This window comes from Pyxicephalus adspersus, chromosome 8, assembly GCF_032062135.1.
Source record: "Pyxicephalus adspersus chromosome 8, UCB_Pads_2.0, whole genome shotgun sequence".
Taxonomy (NCBI): Eukaryota; Metazoa; Chordata; class Amphibia; order Anura; family Pyxicephalidae; genus Pyxicephalus; species Pyxicephalus adspersus.
The window spans coordinates 15,196,074-15,223,564 of record NC_092865.1 but is presented as its reverse complement, the minus strand read 5'-3'; the positions used below and the strand labels follow the sequence as shown (position 1 = coordinate 15,223,564).

General features: G+C 39.6%; 2 protein-coding genes across 2 annotated transcripts in view; one reads left to right on the top strand and one right to left on the bottom strand.

Moving 5' to 3' along the window:
• Positions 1-6,488: 6,488 nt before the first annotated feature.
• On the bottom strand, positions 6,489-9,113 carry CCN1 (cellular communication network factor 1). Its single transcript, XM_072419588.1, has 5 exons — positions 8,898-9,113; positions 8,574-8,787; positions 7,915-8,262; positions 7,532-7,734; positions 6,489-7,401 (listed from the first exon to the last, which is right to left on the bottom strand). The coding sequence occupies exons 1-5, from the start codon at positions 8,958-8,960 to the stop codon at positions 7,102-7,104; spliced, it is 1,128 nt and encodes a 375-aa protein (XP_072275689.1). The 5' UTR covers positions 8,961-9,113; the 3' UTR covers positions 6,489-7,101.
• Positions 9,114-14,254: 5,141 nt separating this feature from the next.
• DDAH1 (dimethylarginine dimethylaminohydrolase 1) overlaps positions 14,255-27,491 on the top strand; it is a 98,575-nt gene continuing 85,338 nt past the window's right edge. Inside the window, exons 1-2 of the mRNA XM_072419590.1 lie at positions 14,255-14,444; positions 15,059-15,236. The gene's annotated coding sequence lies outside the window, so the exon portion shown is untranslated. The remainder of the gene's footprint in view (positions 14,445-15,058; positions 15,237-27,491) is intronic.

The window sequence follows — 27,491 nt, the reverse complement described above, 5'->3', positions numbered from 1 at the left end:
TAAGATAAGCTCATGGTCCCTCTGAGAAAGCCAAAACTCTGAAAAACAAGACTCCTCTTGGAGATGAACGTCAAGGTCTCTGTGTTAAAGCCAAGGTTCTTCTGTAGATAGGACTCTGTAGAGAGATGAACTCAATGGTCCTTCCAAATGAAGGAGCCAACACTGTATGCTTAGATAGATTCATGGGCTCCCTGACTGTGAAAGCCAAGACCCTGCTGTAAAATATACTCATGGTCCCCCATACTGTAAGAGCCAACACTCTATGGTGAGATATTTTCATGACCCCTTCACGTGTGAAAGCCGAGATTCTACAGTATTAGTCACGCTCCCTACAATTTGTGAGAGCCAAAACTCTACTGTAAGATAAACTCATGGCCTTGCCAACTGAGAGAGCCAAGATCCTACTGTAAGAAAAAAACCCAATCTCTCCAAATCTGAGAGCCAAGTCTGTTCTGGGAGATGAACTCCAAGGTACCTTTGTTAGAGCCAAGGTTCTACTGTAGGCATACTTAAAGTCCCTCCAACTCTGAGAGCCAAGATTCTGGAGAGGGATGAACTCAATTGTCCATCCATCTATAGGAGCCAACACTGTGTGGTAGGATATTTTCATGGTACCTTGAAAGCCAAGGTCCTTCTGTAAAATATACTTATGGTCCCTCAAACTCTGAGAGCCAAGATTCTGGAGAGGGATGAACTCAATAGTCCATCCAACTGTAGGTGTCAACATTGTACAGTAGAATATTTTCATGGTCCCTTGAAAGCCAAGATCCTCCAACTGTAAGAGCCAAGACTACTGCAAGATGAACTCATGGTCCCTTCAATTGTGAGACCCAAAACTCTGCTGAGAGACGGACTCTGAGATCTCCTAAACTACAATATGAGAGCCAAGATTCTATTGTTACATGAACACCAAGGTCCCTACCTTGCATTACATGAAATGCTTCTCTGACCAACAGGGAACCATCTGTAATTAGGATTTGAAAAGTTACCATCAGCTGTATGGAGCTGATCTCTAAATATCTTTCAATATAAAGGTGCTGATAGACCTTAGACTTGGGTACACAAGACCTTATATGTAAACTTAAAACTCACTACCTCTGCTGTGATCTTTTTTACATAGTAAAAAAAAAATTTAATCCAAAGCAAGGAGTAGGAGACTTTTTTTTAAATATCATTAAAGTTGTGAAAAAACGTGCCATAAAGTTTTAGATTGAGTGGAGAAAGATATCTCCTCCTTGGAGCTTATTACTGTACATGCTGTAGGAGAATAGTAGGTTTGCCAACCAGTGCTTTGTAATTTACAGGAAAAAATTAGAACAACACATCCACATTGTTAGATTCCATCTCTATTTGTCATGCACAAGTACAGAGACGATTGTGTTTAATGTTTTTCTTGGAAGTGGAATATTACCAGTTTCCAAGATGGTAGTCACTACAAAAACAATAGAGAAAAAGTCAACGAAAACAAGGAACAAGGGTGCATTACATAAGTGCTAGTGAATACTTTTCTAACTATGTCCACCTGCCCTGTCCAACTGAGCTGGATGCCAGGTGAAAGAGTCAAATGGGTCAATAAAAACACAAAATGTGTATTGCTTTATTTGGAAAAAGATATCCTTGTGTGTTAATTTACGTGACCTGACTTTTCCCTGCTACCAATAAGCAGTACAGCTTGGTCATGGGCATGCCCCTTTGACTTCTGGATTAACAATGAAGATATACCCCACTAATGATGTCATGTCTGGCTGCCAGCAATTTAAAGTCACAGCACTGTGCAGCTCAGTAAAGTCGGATTGGCTTGTTGCCCTTAAACCTTCCATTCTCTACTTCCTAGTCCTGCTACACATAAGATTGAAGAAAGTTCACATAAATATTCATGCACTGAAACTTGATGAATTTGTTACCTCTATAAAAGGCTCATAATACAATTGCTAACATACAAGAACCATACCTTCATCATCCTCCCCATGCAAGCCTCCTAGGGGTCAAAGCACCTTTGCAATCCTATTGGCCAGAGAGGCAGCTCATCGTTGTGATAATCCATTAGATATATAGAAGGAGGAAGAATTTAGTACAGCTTGGTCATGAACACGCTCATTGGGACATGCCAATAGGTAAGTGGGAGGAAAATTTGCTACCTGGAACAAAAGTCAGCCATGCTACTGCAGATAGGTACTCACACTTTTTACCTGTAGCAGTTTTTAGTATTGGGCCTGATTTATTTAACTCTTAAAGACTACAAGGAGAAGATCTTATCCCCTATCATGGGAGAACCTGGGTGATCCAACAAACCTTAAATGCATTTCCTAAATATATTTCTCTATATATTTCTATTTCTATTAGCAAACATATGCAATCTTGGACACGATCCATTCTAGTGCTGGATTACCCAGGTTCTCCCATGATTGTCCATTTTCTCCAGTCTTGGAGCGTTTTCAATCAATATCTAAATAGTTGAATACACTACATCTACCTACTTTCAACACAATTTTGCAAATTTTCACAAAGGAGCCTTATATGTATATTTTTTGATTAAAAAAATAGGGACTTTAGAAAGCTGAATTTTTTTTTTAAATAATTAAAACATTTATTGATTAACATACCACATCAATTGTACATACACATTAAAATCATTTAAAATCATATACATAAATCTCTATTTTAAATTAATCTTTGTTTGTTCCTTGACGCGTTTCGTGGAAATTGTTCACTTCATCAGGAGGAAAACGATAAGAGAGATTTTAAGGTAGAATGGTCAGCTCCATGATTGTGTGATCCCCTCAGGCTTTGGGTGAAGGGTCCAAAATGGAAAAGTGGCAGCTATGCAGGATCTTTTTTTGCAATTGAACCAAGCAAATTCAACTATTTTAACCTTTTAGATAAATACATTAGAAATATAATAGCCATTTATATAAACATCCTCTGAAGAAATTCAATCCGATATGAATGCTGCTAGTCCTATGTCCCTCTAAGCCTGCAATGGAGCTGCTTGGAAAGTTTAAATAAATCAATCCTAGTATCTTTAGGGACCTGTAATATATTCTGAAAAAGAAAATGTTTGATACCATCTTTGCCTTTTGCAGGTCACTGAAAGTCTGACAATTTCTGGCCTATCAACTGGTAGACAGCAAGGAGCTAACATGGCAGTATACTGCTGAATATTCATCAGTCACTGAATTCCCTTTGAAAACTCAAACTGTCAAATACCAGGTAAAATAAAATAGTAAATGTGAACAATTTCCCAAGACTTTCCAGTTATAATAATGTAAGACAGAATATTTCGAGCATTGTCTGAATCCAGACATTGCAGGGTCTTTTTAAAAACACATCAGAGCTCACATTTCCTCTTATTATATTCGCCTATTAAGCATTGTGTAAGTATGACCCTCCAGAGACGCCAGCTCTCTAGAATGTCACCCCCTGCAGAGGCAGCTCTGTTTAATAAACTTCTACTATATAAAATGTCACAATAATGGGGGCATTTTTTCCTGGCGGCCGCACTTCATTGGAAAGTTCTTGACATTCCTAGCATTCCGATGTATTTACCAGCCTGTTTATCTTTAATGATGTAGTTATTGGTATTAACCGTGCTCGTTTAGAGAAGGCAAACCACCTCCTACGGGAAGGGTGAAGTATTCGCCGCACACAAGGAACTGGGCCTCTTATTATGTAATGCACAGATAGGGGAACCCACAGAGGCTCCGCTGCAAGTCATTCTATGAACGCGAGCCACTTCTGTCCACCCCCTAAAATGTGCAAGCAAATACATTCCAGTACATTCATTTCTTGACATTTCATCTTCTGGCAGCTGTTATCTGAAATTGTGCCTCTTCTGTAATGTCATCATGTTTAAAGCGAACCGGTCACAAAGGAACGTTGTGAATACTATACAGCGCATGTGCTAACCTGTGCTTATGCAAAGAACAGAGCTGTGGGAGGGGCCAGGTAATCCCACCCACTGCATGCTGGCTGCAGACAACTACAGAGGGGGCGGAGACAAGACCTGACACCCTGCACAAAGAGAAAGAAGAAGAGACTGGTCTTTATTACAGGAAACTCCTGCACAGATGCCAAATTTCACACTAGATTACACACACAGATATGAATAAATGCACAAAGCATTCCATGATTTTAGCATAAATACAAACACCTCCTGTCTTTAGGCAATATTTGGTATCATAGAGATTTAAACTCTCATCTGATTTTGTTCTTTTTTGCCATCTGTGCCCTATTTGAAAATTCAACTCACTTTTTGCACTGTAGAACAGGAAGTCGGAGAGAATTTCATAAATGTTGACGTCCTTTATAGAAAGTTGTCATCTGTTTTCCCCAATAAAGCCCCCCACCCCCTTCCCATTGTAATGACCTAATTTTTCTTTAAATGTCCAAGTGTCTCGAAAGCAGATGGGATCCTTCTAACCAAAATTTTAAAAAAAGTTTATGTCTTTAAATAAAAGGGTTAAAGTTTTCTTGTTGCCTGTGCCTGCATAAGAGAGATATCTCATTTCCTGTGGTGTCACTGGAACAGGAAGTGAGGAAACATCAGGGAAGGATGATAACATGTATCAACTTTCTTTTAGCATACCTGCTCCCCATGTGTAAAGAATTCCTTACATTTCTTGTCCTGGGGACAGATGTTAGTGGGAGAGGGAAAATCTTCCCAATAGGACACAGTCAGCTCTATAGATATGATGGGGGACTGAATATTCATTCTTTCCAAAAAAATGTTTTGGCAGAAGTTTTCTTTAATTGATGCAGCATGTTAATTTTGTTTGTAAGGGTTATCCAAGGGCTGTGTGTATAGCCAAGTGCACTGATCCATTTCCATGCACCCCCAGCCTCTTGAACCCTGGGCTGTCATCAGTTCTATGTATCTGTCACCCCTGGGACATCAGCTGTCCTGTTTTCTGGGTTCTGAATGGATCTCATGAAGAAAACACACCTCTCATGGGTGATTTTCCTGCACAATAATAACATCTTGCAATCATTAATCAAAAAATGTATTTGTGACTGGTCCTCTTTAAAGGTCAAATGTACAATAATATGATTATTTAATTTTCTGTGGGTCCTGGATGTATCAACTCTCTTTTTCTCCAGAACTGTATGGCATCAAACTTTGAATGTATGTCCTCAAAGTGACTGTACCCCCTTTTTTGGCCTCCCATTCTGCTAACTGCCCTATGCACCCGCTATGTCCCATGCAACCTATTGCACAGCAGAGGGTGGCACCCCTGCATTGGAACCCAACATGTGAAATGTGCTGCTGTTTTTTAACATATTTCCCTCCCATTTCTAGTAATTTTGGCAACTGTACTGTCTTTTTTATTTTTATTAAATGAATCACAGAAAGATTAAAAAACAAGAGTGCAACCCTTCCTAATCGCCTGCCTGTGTAACAATGGGGAGATTCGCCTTTTCTTCCTGTTGTGAAGACACAACGAATGTGAATAGATGTAAATATATATCCTAGATTGTAAGCTCTTCTGGTCAGGGTCCTCTCCTGTGTCATTGTATCTGTCTGTCATTTGCAACCCCCATTTAATGTACAGCACTGTGTACAATGTTGGCGCTATATCAATACAGTTTAATAATATATCTGCAGAACTGTCATTGGAACAAATGCCCATATTGGAAGATTTACCCTCACCTCCTATTCTGTTGACAGCTCAGCTTGTGTTGGATGGGTCAACAGAAAGTGAAAATTTTTTGCAAAAAAAAAAAAGGTGCATATTTGACTTTTTGCATGTTTAGGAATAAACAAAGCTCAAGTTCCTATCATACCTATTTCAAAAGCTGAAAAAAATGATAACTAAAATCTAACTGGCTGCAATGCTGCGTAAGTGTGTGTATACTGTAAATAACCTTGAATTACTTTGTGGAATCCAAGATGTAAAATGGAATTAGAAAAAGGCCAAATATGTAAGGAGGTGGGGCTACAATCCTACATTCTGAAAATAGTTGTGTTTAATTTCCTACAATGGAGACCAGTATTATGTATAATTGTTCCTTTAACTCCTAAATCAAAAAGCATGGGAATATTGAACTTCTTCAAGGTGTGCTGAGAAAAGTATGGCAGCTGCCATTGCTGTTTTGCAGTCTTTACCTGTTTAATAATTAATCCACAACTTGCATGCGTCCATTGAATCTAAAGATTTGTATGGTTATTCCAGGAGTTGAATATAAGGAATTATTTTCATAACAGGCAAACGTTTTCCAATGGATAGATGAGCAATGCCATCTGCCATATAATAGTTTATCTTCCAGAAAAATCAAATCCCCCTTTGTCCTATACTTATCGGTCCGAAAGCTAAAATCTGATTGGCCGCTATGTGTACTGTATACCCCACACTGCCATTAGAAATAAGCATGCAATCGTATATCAATGTAAAATCCATGAAATCTCACTTTCTGTTGGAACACAAAAGGTTAACCCAATTATCATTCTTTTCAAAGCACGCATACCATAGAGTAAAAGACAAACAGGGAAAACCATTTAAAAAATAGGTAAATATTTTTATTAACTGATTAATTCCATAAATAAATTCTTAAATTCATTGAATATAAAAATTAAAATCATTTACAATTTATTCCAGTATTACATTTGTCACAAAAAAAAGCTACACTTCGATAAATAAAAAAAAAAAAAACATTTCATCTAAACTTCTGTTTGCTGGAGAACTGTCGGATTGTGATAGCTGCCACAGATTAACGCTTCATTAAGCGCGATCCATTAGGAAGGAATGTAACTCAACCTTTCTCTTTTTTTTCCCCAAGTTTACCAGTTTGGTCATTCAATAGAATTATGCAGAAATGAATCTGTTTTTTTAAGGGACCAGAATACTTAAGAAGATAATTTACTAACAAAAAATAATAATAATATTAATATAAACTGCTCCAAAAAAAGAAGCAACTTGTTTGCTCCAGTATTATGAAGCTGTAAATATTTTCAGCCTGTTGTAATAAAGTCCAGGTGGTGATGCATTCTAAGGTCTCTAGTGCCGCACAGTGTCCAAAGAAGGCATTGCAACGTCTTCACAACAGTATATTCCCATTTTTTTTTTGTCCTCAAGTGTGTCCATGTGTTGCTTTGCCTTTCTGGGTTTAATCTCTAAATTTGTGGATGTCATTGAATAATCTGTAGTAAGGGTAAGCTTCGTTGGCGTGTGGGCAGTTGTAGTTGCACCGACAAGACTGGATCATCATAACATTCTTGGTGAAAGTTTCACCGTCTTCACACCTGAATCGAATTTTGACAGTCCGTGTCTGCTGTGGGGTGCAGCATCTCCCATCGACGCAAGATCCACAATATTTGGGTCGGTATTTCTTTACACTTGTGCAGCCGGCGTAGCTGTATCTCACTGGAGCCTTAGCTTTTTTGGTCTTTGTGCATTTCTTTCCTTTCTGTAGAATTGAAGAAAAGAAAACTTATTAGCAACCCATCAGTTAAAGGAACAAGTAAAGTACAAAATAAAAAAAAAGGGAAAAAAGAACCAAGTTTCTTGCATGCCAAGAATATTCAAAAGGATCTTACCTTTAATTGTGAGTAGTTGGTCTCTCCACATGGCCGGACCTCACAGATCCTGGTCTCTCGAACAAGTCTGCAATCTTTGTTGTCATTGGTAACTCTTGTAGAGATGCCAGTTCCGCAAGTCTTGGAGCACTGGGACCATGATGTAGTTTGGACGATGCATTTCTGGGTCTCGACAACATGTGCTTGTGGATTGGAGCCAAATGCTGTAAAGAAGACAAAGCAATGCTTAGTCTATGCAGAATAGCACACCGCATGTTTTCCCTATCTGCAATACTGACAGCTGTCAATCCATCAAGGAGCTGTCTGTCTGATTCTACTTCTACTTAAGGTTAAGAATGACAGCTGGACATGAAAGCAATTAACAGAACAAAGAAATAACTTACCAGGTAGCATTTTGTGTCCTCCTTTCACAATAGGGATAAACTCGTTCTTGCTGGTCAGCTCTCCTTCATTAGCATCCAGACCAAATTCTTTGCTGAAGAAATCTTCAATATCATGAGCTGTGTCCCTGGCTTCGTCACAAACCCACTCCTCGCAACACTGCCCTGGCACCTTCACCAGTCTTGGATTTGGGCATCCCAAGTTGGGCAAGGAGAGCTCTTGAGGGCACAAAGGAAGGCAGCCAACGGCCCCGTCTATGCATGTGCACTGGTGCTTGCAGTTGGGCTGGAAGCTTTCTCCATTCTGGTAGATTCTGGAGTTGTACTCACAAGGTCTGCCTTCAGACTTTGCTGTAAAGGTGACAAAAAAAAGAGAAACGTTGAGATTTCTCGGCATACATAAACAAGATCAGAATCTTTAATGATAATCATAGAATAATGATTTGCTCATTTTTTCGCTAGACCGAGACACTGAATTGCATTCCAGACTGCTGAAATCATGCGTCTTTCTGCCAAGCTAGCATCAACAAAGCATAACCATACATGGACTGAGATTTCCTAAACTCCCTAAACTCCTTTACTGCATAGACCAGTAAGGACCAGTTTTAAAGAATGAGGGGTGTCTCACAAAAAAAATAGGGGGTATTTAGAAATCAACCTACCTCTGCAGATGCCTTTGGTTGCTTTGTAATTTGCCCCAAAGTTGCACTCCAGCCCTTTAGTGTGGTCGCATGGCTGGCTCTTGCTGCAGTCTTCGTTCAGTTGTTTCGCACACACCTTGCAGCATCCACAGCTGTCAAGGACCAATCCAACTCCAGGGGCACATCTGGGTACTTCTAGGGGACACTGGCACACAGCTGGGCAAGATGAGAATGCCTGAGGATTAAAGACAAGAATGTTAACCCATGAGCAAAGACATGACAGTGTGTGTACTGCAAGTCAAAAACTTTAGGAAACTTTTTGAAACTTTAAGAAAGAATACTCACCAAGTCGATGAATCCTGTAAGGATAGCCACGATCAAAAGAGGGCTCATTCCTAGGAAAGCCATAGTTCCTCCAAGTGAAAAAAAAGTGCTGGGAAGTCTGGTGCCGCTCTTTCTGGTTCAGTTCTGGGTATCCGAGTGCTATGCTTAGGACTAGTCCCAGTCTCTCTTTCGCTGCTCTGAGCTGGGCTATGCTTGCTTCCTCTGCTCTCTGATCTGCTCCAGGCTCCCTCCTTCTTATATAGGAGATAGCCGAACGTGACGTCACCACAGCCTAAGTTCCACATTCACAAAACATCCCAGGAATGCGGCTGGGCTCGAACTGTGGCCAAAACCCTCCCCGTCTAATGGGAGCCTGACTGTGTCTCACAAGGAGGGAAAAGAGACAGAGAGGGGGAGTGCAACCTCACCAACAGACAGGAAAAGGCTCCCAGTCTGCCATTAGTGGGAGAGAGCTGAAAAGCACCCAGGCCAGAGAGAACTCAATGCATGCTGCACAGAGCAGGAAATTGGCTGGATTTGTATGGGCAACAATGATGTGCTCAATATTACCACCGCCACCCCATGTGCAAGCTTGCTCCTTCTCCCTTTATTATGCTTTGCAAACATTTTACATATATCAAAACCTATAATCTTTATTGTGTATTATTATTATTTTTATTAAAATGAATAAAAATGAATTTATATAACACCAATATAATATGCAAAGATAAACAATAAATAGTGGTTCCAAGTGGCAGACAGATACAAAACAGTGATACAGGAGGAAAGGACCCTGCCCAAAAGAGCTTACAATCTAAGATCTTTATTGTGTATATACATTCTTAAGACCCTTTCAGATTTAGGGTTAAAAAAAACAAATAGCTACTCCCAGATGCATAGAAAGCTGCTCTAGGAATGGCAAACTGCACCGCAGGTTTGCACATGTTGCCCTTGCGTTTGGTGTGTCTGTTCAATTCTTTCTCTAGAAGATGAAGGGCAACCACAATAGTGCCACAAACCCACTGCAATGCAAACACAACTACAAGTGGTTTCCAAATTTTCCCATACTGTTGAATGGGAGTATGGTTGAATGTGTACTACAATTTCGCAGTTTACTGCAGAAGGTGCTGGAGCAGTGATTGGGTAGTTGCACTACCTGCCAGCTGCCAAGCTTTCACTACCCTGGATCTGTTTATTACTGTAATTAAAGAAAGTGACTTAATGATATAGGGGTGGCAGGTTTGATGGGGAGTTGACAAGAGTTCATGGTAGATACCATAGATGTTTGGAGTCCTACATTTTCAGACTGTAAGTGCTTTCCACTTTGTTGTCATTTCCACCCACCACCCGAACAAACACATAGCTATGGAACCTTAACACACATGGTTATGGTTGTGCCAGAGAAGGTAAGTACGGATGCTCAAGAGGGCATTTTAGCTTACCAGCATCCATTACTCTGTGCAAACATGATGCCACTGGTATAGCTAGTGCTAAGTACTTTCCACCAGCATGACCATTACTCTTAGGATTAAATGAACCCTAAAATGAACCTTTACATCAATAGGCATTGTGGAGAAAATGGTTCTCAAAATATACAACAAAAGCACTGTACTTTTATATGTGAATTTTGACAGGTTGTGGGTTCTCTTTTTTCAACAACCAGCGATGTTTCTAAGCTGCCAAGAAACAACTACAACCCAACTTTAGAATCTTTTTTGGGATATTTGATGATATTTAAAAGTTTATAACTATGCTAGAGAGGGTATCAGGGTTATCTTATTTTAAACCTTGTATGTTGTCTGGTATTCATATTTTTATAGCTTACAGGTATATTAGTTTTACACATTTATTGGTGCTCTATTAAGCACAGGTCAGTTTTTCGATTGCCCTTTCAGCAGCTGTTCCAATATGCAGCTCTAAGGCTGACAATACGCAATACAATGTGATTATATCATACTAGGTATTACAAGGGCCTAACTAATTGGATACAATTTAGTGGATTTTGGGTAAGCCCTCTCATTACTAAGATCTGATAACTGGGAAAAAAAATATGCAATCAGATCATATCATGTTTGGGCTGGAGTGGGGTAACTTGGAATAATGTGTTATATGACTTTTTGCAGTCATAACTGCTTTCCTGGGAAATGTGTAAGCTTTCCTATGTAGTCAGTTTAGTGCCTAAATCTACCCTTGCAGAATATTTTTATTATAATATAGAGCTAATTACATTTTAAAGAAAACCCTTCCTGTTTAATTGCATGTCTTGATTTGCACCCAGAGACATCATTTGTTCTTTGTGCTTCCCTATGCAATGCCAGCAGATTATGGCTGGTGGGAGGGGCCAGCAGGGCACTGTACGCAGTTTCCTAGCTCCTAAGTGCCTATAACACTATATACCAAATTCTTACCTAACTATGATGTGCTAAATCTACAAAGATTTGGATTCTGTAAAACTGGTCACACATAGATCGGTCTGCCAGTTTAAAAGAATTTAGTTACAATGTCATAGCATATGGGCCTCCCTGATTAATACATTTAAGTTATATTTTGTACAGCAATTTTCCAGCACACTTTGAATTTGTACCAAAATCTGAAACTAAATCTGACTGTGTGTGGCCAGCTTTAGTGCATGCAGAAAGCTTTGTTACTCAGCTTGAGGAAGCCAAAGCAAACACCGGGCAGTCGTGGTCTAAACACTGCAGATAGCATTCAAACCGCAGCATTGAAACACCCTGCCACCGTCTTATCCCCTACCCTCTTAAAGCAAAGTGTGAGCTGATCCAATTTTTTAGACCTGGCATTCCCAGGGTATTAGGTAGAGCTAAAAAGAACATGCAATGAGTTTGCTTAGTTTCAATAATATTTTGGGGTAAATGGGCCCTAATTTGGGCAGCATGGTACCCACTATGTTGTGTAATGATATGAAAGCATTCTTGCATGCAGCCAGTATGAGGGTTACCGACGGTTGACCCTTCAAGCCAGGTATGCCTTTGATATACCAAGCATGTATCTGGGTCTATGATGAATGACCAGAGGTGGCTCATTGTAGGTAAGGAAACAAATTTGGAAGATGGGTTAATATTTGAATGGAGATGACCTTTAAGAAGGTGGTACACCTTTCTCTGATTTATCCCAAAACTTTCTATTGATGTCCCCGTTGTTTTTTTTTTTTGTTACCATTGTATAGATTTCCCATCACATCCTTGATAGCATATTAAGCAAGTCTTAAACTTGTTAAATGATGCCAAAAACATTATTGTAAAAAAATGTCAGTACTGAGTATTACACAGTTATCGAGTTCATTCTTGTCTACATGTGATTGGTGAAACCGGAAGCAGAGTGAGAACGAAGTCCAAAGGTAATCACGAGGACCGTTAGCAGGTCATTACAGGATGGCTCCATCACCTGCTTGCTGCTGATTATTTACTATTTTATATTGCTTATCATTGAAAATAATGACAAGGCGTCCATTATAAGCAGTGGCAAGCCGTGACAAGCAATCATCCAGTAGATGTTCATGGTAAATCATGCATCAGCATCTGGTAGTAGGTTGTTTTCCAATCCACTACCTGAAAAAATGCCTTTACCTTTACTATGACAAAAGGTAATGCATTTGGAGGTATTCTACAATTCTATATATGTGAAGGGTTCAGCAAATAGACTTGCTGAAAGTTTTTGTATTTTTTTACTCTCACTTAATAAAATGTGTAAAAACAAAAAAAGCTGCAGTACAAATTATTAAAGATGGTGAATTTTTTTGCTCATTTCAGAACGACTTTGTGAAAGTCATGTGGTCATCTTCCAAAATCATCTGGCAGATCTGTCCTTGTCTGCAATGGGATTCCACCAAGATAATCAGTCCAGGTAATGTCTCATGTAGACTTTTACACTTGATATAGTTGTAAATATTCAGATATGCAGTCAAACCAGGTGGGACCTGACATTTTTTGTCTTTGGCTTGTTACCAAGCCTCTTTTACCTAATAATTGGCAGCACTGAATTTCCTTTCCTTAAAAAAGATGTATATTAATGTATGTTAAAACAACTCCAAAGGGCAGATTTATGAACAGGTATAGCCAATCAGATCTCAGATGCCATTCTTAGTTATGGTTCACCAAACAAAAGCTTACTTGTGATTGGTTATTTGGGGGAACAACTAGTAATTTACTTTGCCCCACTATTGCAGCATTATATTTTTCATTGATTCCCCATCCATCCTTCCTTCCTTCCTTCCTTCCATGCTTTTTTCTTTTTTTCCTTCCTTCCTTATTTCCCTTTTTTTTATGCTTCCTTTTACACTTTTATAAGCTTCCACTTTTCAACACTTTCTTCTCTTTCTCCCTTCGCTCCTAACCACCAGCTCTCAATCCTTGCTTCCTCTTCTCCCTTCTTTTCTCCATTTTTTTCTCAACCACCACTTCTCAAATACTTTCTCTGTGTGGTACACCAGATATTCATTCTGAGGATTCCTCTAACTGCAAATTACATCTCTCTAACCACAAAAACAGCTCCGTCTTCCTCTTTCATTTCCATTAAATGCCATTGACTATATTTACAAAACAGAAGATGCAATATTGATTATTTCAGAATCTGCTTTAAATCACCGGTGACAGGTGCACTTTAAATGAATACTCTTCATAGTTGTGGTGTGCATAGTGGAAGAGCATGGCGTTGAATAACAGCAGCAAAAGAATGTGAAACTTTGCTTGTGGAACTTGTCTATACTTTCAGCTCTCTGTTGACTTTGGTATTCATGCTAAATCCCTGTGTATGTGGCCAGTATAATGCAGACAGTCTTGTCTCATTAGACTGTTGTGCCTGTGAAATTGACCCAGAATATGTCAGTGTTTCCTTTGCTGGGTTAGCATCATTTGGGGTACAATGGCTTTTTCAGTCTGCAGTGAAGGGGAGGGTGGTGTATTAGTGAGCCAGGCTACAGAAAGTCTGTGCTGAATATTTCCAGATGTGGAATCACATCCAGACGTTAGGAAATTTCCATATTTGGAAGAGCTGGAGTCTTGCGTTTTTTACATTTTTCTGCCTCTGTTATCCAACCACAAAACATTCTTGACAGTTTTAGTTGCTGTTAAATATAGACTCGCCTTGTGTTCCAGGAGCAGGAAATTCAGTGGAATGCCTCATTATTCACGCAATGTGTCTATCATGATAGGCTCAAAAATAGACTTTTAACCATCCAATTGGCCTTCTGGGCTGTTCAGATCTGAAAAAGGCATAAGGATCCAGACTGCCTCCCCCCCACCCCCCATCCCCTTCTTTCTTTGCCTGAAATAAGTCACATACCACAGATATCTTGCTCCCATCAGATTGCTTGCAAATTTGGGTTTCATCACTGTTTCAGCATAGTAGACAAGATTTGTTTGCCTGGCCAGCTACATATTAACCAAAACCTCCACCCAGAATCCACCCAGACAGAACTCTCAGTGCTTTTTTTAACCTGTTGCAGGGGAAGAATTGCAGTGTAGTGCTTACTACCCACATCATGTCAAGCAGGGGTATAGTGACACACATCAGCATCTTCAGGACCACAACCTGACCATTGGACATGGGGTAAGTCATCCTTCCTTTGTAACCACCTTGTCTTACCTACTGTACTTGTGCAAGCCTCTATAGACTAAGCTGTCTCTGGTTTACTGACTAATTTGGCAGCTTTCTGTTTCAATGTGCACTGGGTAGCTTTTATACTAAGCTAGCAGGCTACCCTTTACCATTTTACCCTTGCCCACTCTCTTACCCTGCCCACCTTGCTTTAATGTATTACCCTTACCCATTTGTTGACTATATGGCCACTCTACAACCATCTCATACTGTGCGTAGAGATCCTATACACCCTTTCTCAACTTTCTGCCCACCTTGTGACAATCTCCTACCCACTTCACTACTACTTCTTACGTTTCGCCCCTCTCTCCCTACCCATTACAATATATTACCTCTGCCCACCCTGTTGCAGTCGTCTCCCCCTGCTCTCCTTTCTCTCCTCTGTCCTGCCTACTCTTCTATACAGCTGCTTTTTCTGAAGTCTCCTGTATGTAGTCCCTACTCTTTGAGTCCCCCTTGTCCCTAGCCTGTTCACAGTAGGGGCAGCTGAACTGCACATGAACTCTGCTATCTTCGCCCATTGTTTGTTGGACCCATCTATTATAATGAAACACTCTCTCTGACAGGTAAGCTTACACCGAGGATCTCTGCGCAGAATCTGCTCCAGGCAATGTGTGGCTTCTGGAATGGAGAGAGAACTTGACCTTTGTTTTAGAGTGAGGAATTCAGCCTAATATCAGACACCTAGGTGTGAAAGAATGTGAAAGTCACCTGGGTGCTGCACTGTGACCTATAGCGCTGCAGGTAAGTGAACATGTGTCAGATGAGGGGGGTCACGCTCCAGCTACACTATAGCTCATGTGTGACCACCAGTTCTTTTTTTATGTGTTAATACATGAGCGATGTTTGGAGCGTGGGTTTAACGGATGTCAATTACATTACACTGTGGGGGTCTTGTGAACTGTATTCCCCAGCTGGGCTGATGCCGGAAGGGGATCCCTCCCCCACTTTCCTTTTTGGTATTTTATTGAAAGGGGGGGGATTCCTAGTTTCCTTGTCAGATCCAAAAATATTTAACCTCTTGTGTCCCCATCAGGAATGTCTCTAATGCTAAGTCACTAATGCTAATTTAAATGCCAACCACAAAAATCTAACCATTTATTGAAATGTCATTAATGTTCTTGAAATTGCTCTAGAAGAAGATTGAAGGGCAATTAGGATGAAATAATGATATAATTTTAAAAAGATGCAAAAAGATTCTGTGTTTCTAACCAGTACCAGAATAACAAATTGAGACTTGGATATGTTGTTTGGCAGCCCATTGTCCTTGGTTAGCAGCTATGTTTGGCAAGCAAAAGCACCAACATAACAGTTTGAGTCCAAATTTGGGACGGTATTTTTATTCCAGGGTACAACTCTACAGTAATCCAACTTATTTGAATACACTCATTTAACACCTAACACATTAATAATTGGCAAGCAGGTCACAGATGACTGAGACTGATCCGGTTGCACCTGTACATCCGACATCTGACAGTGATTGGATAAATTTGATTGAGATCATCACACCATTTATTACAGATTGGTTTTGGGGTTTGCTATTTTAGTGCTGAGCAGTCTTTGTTCTTTCCATTAATTTTATAGACTTGCATGGTCATGTTGTGCTGCTAGAGCAGTGTTTCTCATCCAAGGTTCAGTGGAACGCTGGGATTCCTCCGGAGGTTGTTAGGATTTCTTGATCAATGAGCAATTTCTGCCTCTCAGGTCCTTTTGGCTATATGTAAGGGTGACATTCTTCCCAGTGGCCAGCAATGTAAGAAGTATTCTGACCACCATGCAATTGCACTGTGAGCTGTTGATATAATAATTAAAGAAGAGGTTTCCTAAGACCCCAAAGATCTTTCAAGGGTTCCCCAATGTACAAAAAGGTCAAGAAAGTCTGAGCCAGAGTCTACCAACAAATCTGGTTTCTAATTTCCTAGTTTCACTATGATACATTGAAGAATGATGGTATCAGATTGTTGCAATGTGATTCCTCATTATTTACATTCATTCATATTTGAATGATGACTGATTATTACTGCATTGCAAATTAGATTTGCTAAACAACAGCAAAAAACCCTCAGCAACCATTTTTCACCTGATTTAGGTGAATTATCTTATGTTCCAGGTTGGAATCATTTTTTTGTATTCAGACAGAATGTCTGAGTTATGGCATATGAATAAGGATGAAAGCTTCTAAGCTATAGAACTCCTTATCCTCATGTTATGAAGAGGAATGGGTGTTCTGTAGTTCAGCAGAGGAGAACTGGGCAGGCCTTACAAAGTTGTAGGGATTCCAGTGCAGTAGAGACAACATTATTTCTATGTACGTCTATGCACAAATATATATACTTTTTCGCCTAGATGTACACTTTAATGCTTCATAGTCCTGCAAACTGTGACCAGATTTGGGTGATTGTAGTTGTATGTTAGTTACCTCTGTGAGTCAGCCAACCTAAAATAAGCCAGGCTGAGTTTTCTCTTTTAATCACTCTTGTCCATCTGGTTTATGCCTAGGATGTTTGATTGTTGGGTACTTGTCCTTCTTGGTCTATGTTGAGTAGTTGTGGTTAGCTTCTGATAATTATTATTAGCTTCTGATAAATATTCCTAACAAGCCATAAAGGAGTTTTATTACCACTAGTGTGAGCTGGTACTACAAACTTGGTATATGTGTTGAAGTTATTAGCCGTGCATGCAGATGGAGGTCCATAACCTGTCAATATATGATCCATCTACATATAGAGATCAATAGTTATGGTTATTAATATTTCTAAATCTTTGTTGGGTATTGATTTGCCCTGTTTATTTGTAGATGACTGCTGGTCTGGAAAAGCTTCCATTAATTTATAAAATAACTGCGTATTAACACAATTTGTATGTACTATTGACATCAATAGTTGTATCGATTATAAATAATGCAGTTTATGACATCAATATCTCTTTCCCAATATCTAAGCATTTTCTTCATGTGATTCACTTCATGTAACATTGTTCCTTCCTGGAGGCTAGACAAAGCAACAGGGGAGTAAAAGAATGCTATGTGCTGCTAGAGAAGCCATTTTTTCATCCAGGCATTGCTGTAGTGCTGCCATTCATCTCACTTCCGTTTGCCAGTAATCTGGTGATCTGGGGAACCTTGTTTTCTTGCAAAGCAGGACAACTCCAAAACACTCCTACTGCAGGCTTCTTTTGTCTTTCTGCATTTCAGTGTCTGGACTAAGGAGCCACCAATTAGATTTTAATCTGCCTTGTTGTAATCTGTATGTAGTGAGAGGGGAATTTTGCAGTTTGGCATGAAGCACTCCCCATGCTCTTCTAAGCTGCATACAGATGCTGGGTAATTGTTGCCTGAGATGAAAGATCATGATTGTCTTGTGTGAAAATCTAGCATTTTTACAGTGGTCCCCCAATGCCATTTAGCAATCCATCATGGCAGATCACTATAATGCGGACAACTGATGTATTTTCCTATGAAGGAGGACACAGTGGGGTGCTTCCTGCTCGTTCTCCTCCCTGCCCTCTTAATATAACTGAACAGTGATGTCTGTACAACACTCATGCACTTTAGTTCCGCTGGAAACAATCATGAAAGATCGTCTACAATACCTTAAATTTGACGTCTAAACCTTTACGTCACATAGCCTTTGTGTAGTGGATTATCTAGCATTCACTTGGATGTTAATTCAAAACACTTCCTAATTTTACATTCCCTAAATTGTTTGCTGCTTAGCATTAGCAGCTCATTATTTTGTCATGTGGCCTTCATTTGTCCTTAAATGGATGAATAAATAAAAATTAAAGAAGGTCATGTTCCATTCCAAGTTTTGGCGTGCTCATTTTTGCAATACTATGGCAAGAAAGTGTGCCAGTTCTTTTTCTAAAATGTTATATGGTAGCTATGTGTATGAGATTTGGCCGTTTGTGTACTATTTGGCTTGAGTTTTAGGTACAGTCTTTGTGGTTACTGGTAACACTGACATCATCATTAATCCTGCACTGGTCACATTTCATATCTGGACAATTTGCATGGTACACAATGAAAGCTTTATTTTATAAGAAATACAATCGGCCATTGAATAGTTTATAGATGTGTGGCCAGGTAAATCATTGGTATCTTCTCGATATGAATTATTTTCCCGGATTACCGCCTATTGACCAACACATCCAACATTTTGCTGGGATCACTTCCTTACATCCACCAGCTAATGGGAACAATGGCGGAGAATGCCTTCATTGGCTGGAGGCTGTTAAGGAGTTTTTTCTGGCTACAGTCGATGGGCATTTCTAAATAATGTTAAATTGATGTATAGATCAAATAAGAATTGAAAGAGCCCTAATTTTAGATTTCAATTGGATTTTATGTTTTGAAAAGTGACAAAACATAGCTTATTCTGTGTTTGCCAACAGCAACCAATTAGCAGTTACTGATGGCGTGCAGTTACTGCAATCAATCAATCAAATGTCAGGTCTTAGTAGTTTAATTGATGCAGTAGTGTTTCTAACTAGTTGCCTTGAATGACTACCCTTTGCCCGTGTTTTTTGCCTTATGAAGCAAAGACGTATGTGATATATTGTAGCGGCTGAGTTATGTAAATGGAAAACTGTAGTCATGATGTGAGCACAATGCACAGATTTCGGGAACATATTGTTAAATCCTGTGTGAATTGGCCTTGATAGCTATGAGGTTAAGTGAACAGGCCTGTTCTGTGGTCACCCAATCAGCAGAACATTCCATCCGTGACATCACCACCCACCACCTAGAGTCCAGCTCTGATCCATATTTGGTGCGGCCCAAGCGTGCGTCATAGCTGGCCCTCCTGGGGAAGGTCAGGATTGCTTGCAGAATAGCTCATGTCTTATGTAGTGGAATCCCTCCAAGCCTGAAAGACCGGGGGCTGTGCTTTTTTGGTGTTTACCTCATTTTGGAATTGTAATGAGTTGGAAATAATTACATCATTCTTTTTTCCATTTCAAGTAGAAAAAAAGTCTTCCTCATGTCAGATCATTTAAGTATTTTCCAGAGTACGTAAAATGCTTTATCATATATAGCATGATGCGTGCCTGTGGACACAATGAACCCCTGAACTGGGCCAAACATTACATATAAATAAACACCTACACATTCGGTACATTGTGCTCTGTATAAGAAGGAATGCTTATAATCAAAACAGGGCCCACGGCTTCAAACATAGAGGTCCCAGTCCAAAATAGTGAAGTCAGGATTATGTAACTGTTTTTAAAAGTGATATTTGTGTACGGAATGTAACTGTAATCTAGCAACCGTTCTGTGCCCTAAACTCATAATGAGTACACAGAGCAAGGATTGTTTCAGAATAGTTGGAGCCTAACACCTTTTGAATGAGTTATTTACTAGTATTTCCAGCAAAACTTTTTCACTGATGTCACATCCCAATATAACATATGAGACAAAAGAGAAAAACTATACATAGGACTTTTTAGGCATCCTAAATTGAACACTTCATTTAAAAGAGAGTAAGACATTTTATTGATACATGTTAAAAACAATTAAAAAATAAAAAAGAACAATCTTTATGAATGTAAAATCTCAATATGCATTTGATGCGTTTTGCAGACCATATCTGCTTCATTTAGGAAGTCATTGAAATTAAAGTTTTCTCACTTGTCCAAGTGATTCCTTCACATTTAGGCGCCGGAGGTCCAATACAGAGTGGCCGCAGCCATAGAGAACCATCTCGCAGCAGACAAGCACAGGGGAGTCAACCCTCTCCTAGTCATCCATCCGTGCCCAGGGACTTCTCTGCACAAAACTATTACAGTTCTCAGAAGTAAAACTAAAACGATCTCACCAATCCATAAACAATTGAATTCTTCAACTTGAATAACCGCTCATGCCTGTGCTGCCCAGCAATGAAAAGCTCTTCATTGTATAGTTTTTCTCTTTTGTCTTACCTTCAGAATGAGAGATATTGAGGTTACTAGATCACAAGATACAAGATTCACAAATGTTCAGTATATTTTTTACAGTGTTAATGTTGTTCCAGGCTCCTCAATATGCTGTTTATAGGTTCCTGAAATGGATGGCTGCATTTGTGCTGGAGACAGGTGATGTGAACATCCACACTCCTCATATGAAAGCCATGGTCGTTTTCACGTTCTTGGAATGATTGTACTGCCATTGACCCTGCCAGTGTCTTAAGCATGCAATGGCTTTCCACCTGCTTTGCTCTTTTGAATGGTTGCTGCAGTTTATGGCTGTCTGACCTGACCTTTTAATCATTTGACCTCACTCTAGTTTAACCACAAGAACCCTCTGGCAGTTTTCCATTGTTTATATGACTGTGAGCTTTTTCCATCCCAGGTGCTTCTATTTTTACCTACTACTCAAATGTCAATACCCTATCTGGTCTCTAAATGTTTTGACAGTAGAGTTCTGCAAAGAAAAAATTTAGCCTGCTGTTTAAACAAATATAGGTGCAACAACCATTCCCATATATTAAACCAGCCTTTCCCAACTGTTTTAACATGGGGGAACCCTTGAAACAATTTTCAGGTCTTCAGTGAACCCCTTCTATTATTACTATATCCACAGCTCACAGTACATTACTTGAAGGTCATTAGGTAGAATGCCTCTTACATTGCTGACCAGTTGTAAGAATGTCACTCGTACAGATAGCCAAAAAGTTAATTGATGTCACTTAAACTGACCTAGAAGGCACAAATTGCTCATTGCAACCTCAGGAGGAATCTCCGGGTTCCAAGAACCCCTGGTTGAGAAACACTGTGTTATACTGTAAATAGCAGTTTTGCCAATAGGAGGTAGAGTTACATGCAATGCTTGTATATTGTAATATTCTTCCAAGTGGAATTACAATTTAAATTTCTGTCTTTATTAAAACAAAACCATAGTCACCTTTCTGTGCTCCATCACCAGGGCCAGCATCTTCACCTTGTCTCCTTCTGGGTTCAGGTTTTCGGTCATCTTGTTTGGCCAGGCCACAATGTATTTCCTTCATTACCAGCAACCAGCCATGCCAGGATCGATTTCACTTAAGTTCCCCTTTAACCACTTTAACTACAGCTCAGCCACATGTCTAGTACTCTCTTGACTGGTAAGAGTCATCATACCTGCTGCAGCTTTCCAACAATAAATAACCTAACCAAATTCTAACAGAGCCTGTTAGAAATTCCTAAAATAGTTTCCGCTTGTTACTAAACCTTAATTTTCTGATGACCCTCTGGGAACTAGGAATGTCTGTTGTTTTGCTATTTTTGGCTACTTGTTATACAATAGAGAGATTCCACCCATCCACCTTTCCTGGAGGCATTAAATACCACATTAGAGAACTGTCACTATAACAGGTGCCATATTTAAAATATTGTCCCTTGTTCCTGTTCAGGTCACAAGACTTTTGATTTTCCTTAACTTTCTGCCCTGGAGTCAACAAACACCAAGATAAAATTGTAAGGTTAAATCTCCCCAGTTTGGACACAGACAAAAGCCAAAATCCAACAGTGGTTGCATCTCCTCTTTCCCAAAATACAACCAAAGTTTTCAAATAAATTATAAACTGTTGTGCATAGTTTAAAAGCTGTGCTGCCCGTAAATAAAAGTATACTTTTGTACTTTTTTAATACTTATGTGTAACAGGATGTAACTTCTCTGTGTTGCTTTGGCTGAAAAGTGTTTGAGAAGCAACCCTTCCAGGAATTTTGGGTGCCTTGTTCCCTCTCTGTGTGCTTTGGTTTCACCCTTTAGCTACTATATCACTACAGGGTACAGTGGGGACCACCAGAAGGAACCACATCATGGGACCGGGCACCTGACACATTCAACGGATATAGAAGAATCTCTTTTAAGGAGCATTAAAACTCTTGCTGTAAGAACCAACAGAAGGAACCACAGTGCACACTGTTGAAATGGGCACCCAAACCAAGGAAAAGATGCAGGAGAGTCACTTTTAACAAGTATTAAAATCCATTCTGTAGGAACTGATGGAAGATACCAAAATGCACATTGAAGAATAAGGGTCAAAATGCAACACACTAAGATTCACATACCGTGTGTTGTAGTGCACTATGCTGTAAGAACAAAAGGTGCTGGTTTGGTTTTGCCCCATTGCCATGCACTGGCAATACATTTTACCAAATGAGCTCCCTTAACGCATGTTAAATAACCCACTTTATTACCTTGGCATAATGTGAAAGGGGCTATAAAGATGTTCTACTGTAGTCCAAACAGAATAATATCAAGGCCTGGAAGCAATCGACCTTTGTGCACACCTCGCTAACTTGAAATGGAATTTAATAGATTATTTGCGCAATGTTAAAAAAAGCAAACAGGAAACCTAAAATTTCCAGTGCCACATTTTTAAAACAGGGATTGTCCCTAGAATCCTTGGAGGGTATACTAATGTACGAGAGTGAATTTTGTATTTTCTTTTTACCAAGCTTGAGGTGAAGGTAATCATAGTCATTTTACTGTTTCGGTTGCAGCAGAAGGTTTAACACACAGAATGAATGCAATCTTTATCTGAGGCCTGTAGGTGGCCAGCATTTCCGTGGGAATGCCTCCTGTCCTAGGAAGTGAGGGCTTCTGGCTGGGACATGCGTCAGCTCCTAGGAATGTATCAGGCCCAGCAGAGAAGGATTCTTTGTACAGTTTCCTGGCTAATAAGAAACAGACTTAGCCGCAGACAGGCCTTGTAATGTGTATGAGCTCTCTGTGTCTTATTGGCTTTTGAAATCAAATATTCTGTTACATAAAAGTGCTATTATTTATCGAATATCGATCTGGGGACACAGTTAGGCAACTCGCTGTATCGAGGATGGAAGGTTCTTGAATGACAAAAGCTTCCTTTTTATGTATAATGCTTCAAGTTTTCCTCATTCTTTAGTCAGGCTTCAGTGTAAACAGCTGCCAAGTAACTCTTTCACCACGTGCTTGTAAATCCATGTCTACCTAATGTTACAATTTGTGTTTGTTTTACAGTGTACAAGTGAAGGTGACATTTAAGGGATGACTAGGAGTTAAGACTTCTAGAAACGCTCAACAATTGCTACTCAAAATGATTATTAGTGATCATTATGGGTTCAGTTTTAGGAACGATGGCACAGCTACTGCTGAGCAGCCGGTTCTGTTCCATGGAGAGGGTAAATGGGAGATTATCCTGGTAATGGTCAGTTGTTTAGTGATCCAGCTCAGCACCTCTACTGGTGCTAGATTTTTACCCAAGACAATCACAAATGATCGTCATTGCTAACAAAAACCTAAAGTCTATATGGACCTGCAGGAGGTCTTGTTTCTGTGGTCTTTTAAAGTAGACCCAAAATTGAATTAGAAATGGAGCGATCAATGTAAATTTCATTTTCTGTGGAGTTCATGGTTGTGTTCATATCTGTTGCTGGTTCAGTCTTCCAACTTGTGACTTGTGCCACCCGGTTACACTCAGTCTGATTACTTGGGAGAAAACGTTTCTTTTTGTCTGCAGCTGACTGATGATCTTTGGTCACTGGATTTTGATTTTTTAATAAAAAAAAGGTACAGTGTACTAATATCTCCAAATGCCAATTCACAAAGTCTACTCTAGTTCATCTCCACAAACCCAACTGTACCTCCAGTGAGCACTGCCATTTTGCCTTATGGACAGCAAAAGAACATGAAGCCAGGCTGTCAATCACAACCTAAATATCAAGATCAACAATGGTCTTCCTGTGATAGTAGTTCCTTACTGCCTATGCATGGAGAGGATTTGAGAAAAGGAAGCAGAATGGGAATGTGGGATTCTGCTTCCATGTTTGAGGAAGGCACATTCTTTGAATACAACCTGGATCTTCCATGGGTAAGGTCAAAACTATAGACTGAGATCTATACACTTTCTATGTGGCTTTTCCTGAATTTCGATTTTTGCTTCAGCAGTTTTTGATTGATCTCCCTAACAATCAGATAAATCACATCTTGATACCTGCTGTGGCCACTATGAGGGGTTCACACTTTCTCGTTTGGATTTTTTTATATTATTTGATATAATACCAGGTGACATCAGAACACCCCAAAGGTGGCTGAGAACACCCAGATCTTCTAGGCAAACTGTATGGTAGAAAGATTATGCTGTATACTAAGAAGCTAGGGAATGACTCAACCTAACATACTCCACATATGCCGAAAGTAATTTTGGATGGATGGATGTTCCCTTTAAATATAATTGGAAATAAAATGGTTGCCCACAGAATGCAGACAATGAATCCCCTTTTTTTCATTTGTCTGGGTTCTCGCTCTACATTCAGGTGTATAGTTACAGTTGGCCCTGCTACATAGATTAAATTGTCTCGATGCATTTGCATATGTGAAGCCAGAGGCCAACCCTGTATGTACAGGCATGATGTCTTAGCAAAAGTATGTGAAGTGTTTTTTAATTTTCCTATCTCCAGAGAATCTGATTTCTACAAGTAGATGTGTTCGTTATAGCTACACTCGTCTTGTTCCATCTCAAGCAACTAATCCCTGTAGGACATATGAACCTCTTGGATGGACATTTTTTTCTGATAGATCTGACAGCCAGCAGCCAATGAGCAGAGCCTTTGCGTGGAGAGCTTTTTAGTATACCTGATGCCCCAAAGGCAGACTGATATTGTAAACTGCAAAACAGTGAAATGCAAGACACTGAACAGTTTACATACATTCATCAAATGCTTGGAATGAAGTTATGGAAAAGAGTTGTTGCTGCATTGAGCTGCAGCTGAGATGTATGGTCCTACATAAAAAAAAAATAAAATCTATCTTTAGGTACTGAAATAAGGTTGTGTCATGTCCAAAGGTATGGACATCTGACCTTCATACCTAAATGAGCTTGATGTCTTGATGGCTTGATATGGTATTGGCCACTCTTTGTAGCTGTAACAGCCACCATTCTTCTAGGAAGGCTTTATGCAAGATTGTACCCATTCAGCCAAAAGTGTATTTGTGAGGTCAGGCTTGCAATTGGAATTCGAATTCTTACCAAAGGAGTTCAATTGAAATGAGATCAAGACCATATGTGGACCACCAGAGATCCTCCACAGCAATCTAAATTCAGGTATTGATGATGGACAAGAGGGCCTGCTTGATTTTAATTGTGATTAGTAGGATTGAGGTCAGGATTCTGTGCAGGCCACTCAAGCTTATTCACACCAAACCATATGGAGCTGTCTTTGTGCACAGGGTCAAGTAATGCTGGAACAGAAAAAGGTCTTCTCCAAATGGTTGCCACGGGGTCTGGAAACTTTTAATCCTTTTTGCACTTACTATAATGCCTATGTGTGCCATCATTCTATACTTTCAACCAGGGATGTCCTAGTTACTTTAGGCATTTGCCTTATGCCCCTTTTTATTTTCTAAAGCCCCAGAATTTTTCTGTGTTTCTGTTTATACACTGTGGCTTTCTTGGTGTTGCCCATTAACCAAGAACAAAGCATATGTGCCATTGTCAAAGAGTCTTTTACACTGGCATGCATGCCTTGCTATTGGCTAATGAGTGGACTTGCACCATTATGTCAGATGCCTGCGGGCACCATTTATGGAACCTCCTTTTCTTGCCATAATTAGGCAAGGTTTTCCATTTAGCCATAGGCCACACATTTTGTTGAGACATCCTTGCTTCCAACCATGTGCACAAGGTGTTTACTATGAAGTAGGAGACTTTATTTTTCCTGAAATATGCTTATATGTGTCTGGATTTTGCAGTTACTCGGGGTTCCCTCAATCCCAATGCATGAAGCATGACACAGATTTTACCTATAGGGTAAAGAGAATGCAATTATAATATTTGAGTGCTAGTGCAGCTGCCATCATTGCAAACTTCAACTAGTGTATGGGGATTGGAAAGACGGTACGATAAGAGTAAAAAAAAGTAATTACAGCTTTACATATGTTCATTTTTAAATGTTTAGGATTTTGGATGAACACATAAACAAAACCTAAATAAATATTGTGCTATTATGTGACTTTTGGAGGCCTGGGTATCAAATAGCAAATAAACTTTGCAGCATTTACTTTGATTTTCAGAGGGTTATCACTGGCCTTTGGTCAAGTTTTACGGATTTCAGTTCTTTCCTGCATATGACGTTAGCAACCTACTGATGCAATCCTACTACTACTGGATCAGTGTGGTTTGGCTTGTGCTATTTAATCTTTTAATTCCTCTAGATACCCATGACTGCACATAATGTAGTTATTATTTATTGTATTAGGAAATATCCCCTTGGAACAGGGACAACTGGTAGACTTTAAAGTGAAATTCTGTGGAATTATTGTTGATAAACAGATTTCTGGACCTACACTGCTCTCACCCTCAGACATTTTCTGGAGCACTAAGCACTGTTGTATGCAATAATTGGGTTCATCTATAAAGTCATGATTCATTCCACTTCCTACTGTCCTCTGTGCCTCATTGTTGGTTAGTGAAACCCTCAAGTAAAAATTACCAGCCAGTCATAAGACATGGGAGGGCGAATGGGCCGGCCAAGTGCCAATGTCCTAAATGAGGTCTTGTTTGCATTTTGAAGCACCCACCTTTCAGTGGTTCCTGAGCCTTCAAGAGTCTGGAGGATTTGTATACAGTTTAATGTGCCTGCAGTTGCATCTAGATGCACAGTAAAAAGACTGCTAACCCCGGCTGCCACAGATTTTATAAACCCCATATTAAACTGAATGGCCTTTCTAAAATGTATTACTGTTCAGATCTAATATTTCTGTTTATGCAGAATTAGTAAAATGGATCTGAAATTTAAAAAAAGAAAAAGTGGGATTGAGATGTGTGAGATTACGTAATGCCTCCAGAGCACATAAATATTTAGTCTGATTTCTGATGAGTTCCTGGCAGGAATGCCTGTGACAACAATGCTATTTAAACATAAGCTCTGCACATATTCCTGTGGAAAGTTTCCACATCCTCTTGTCTGAGGCGAATCTTTAAAGACCTGGAAAACAAAATACATCTGTATATTTTCAGTCACCCTCTTGAGCCTTTTTAGATGTGGTTTAACAGAAGGATCTAC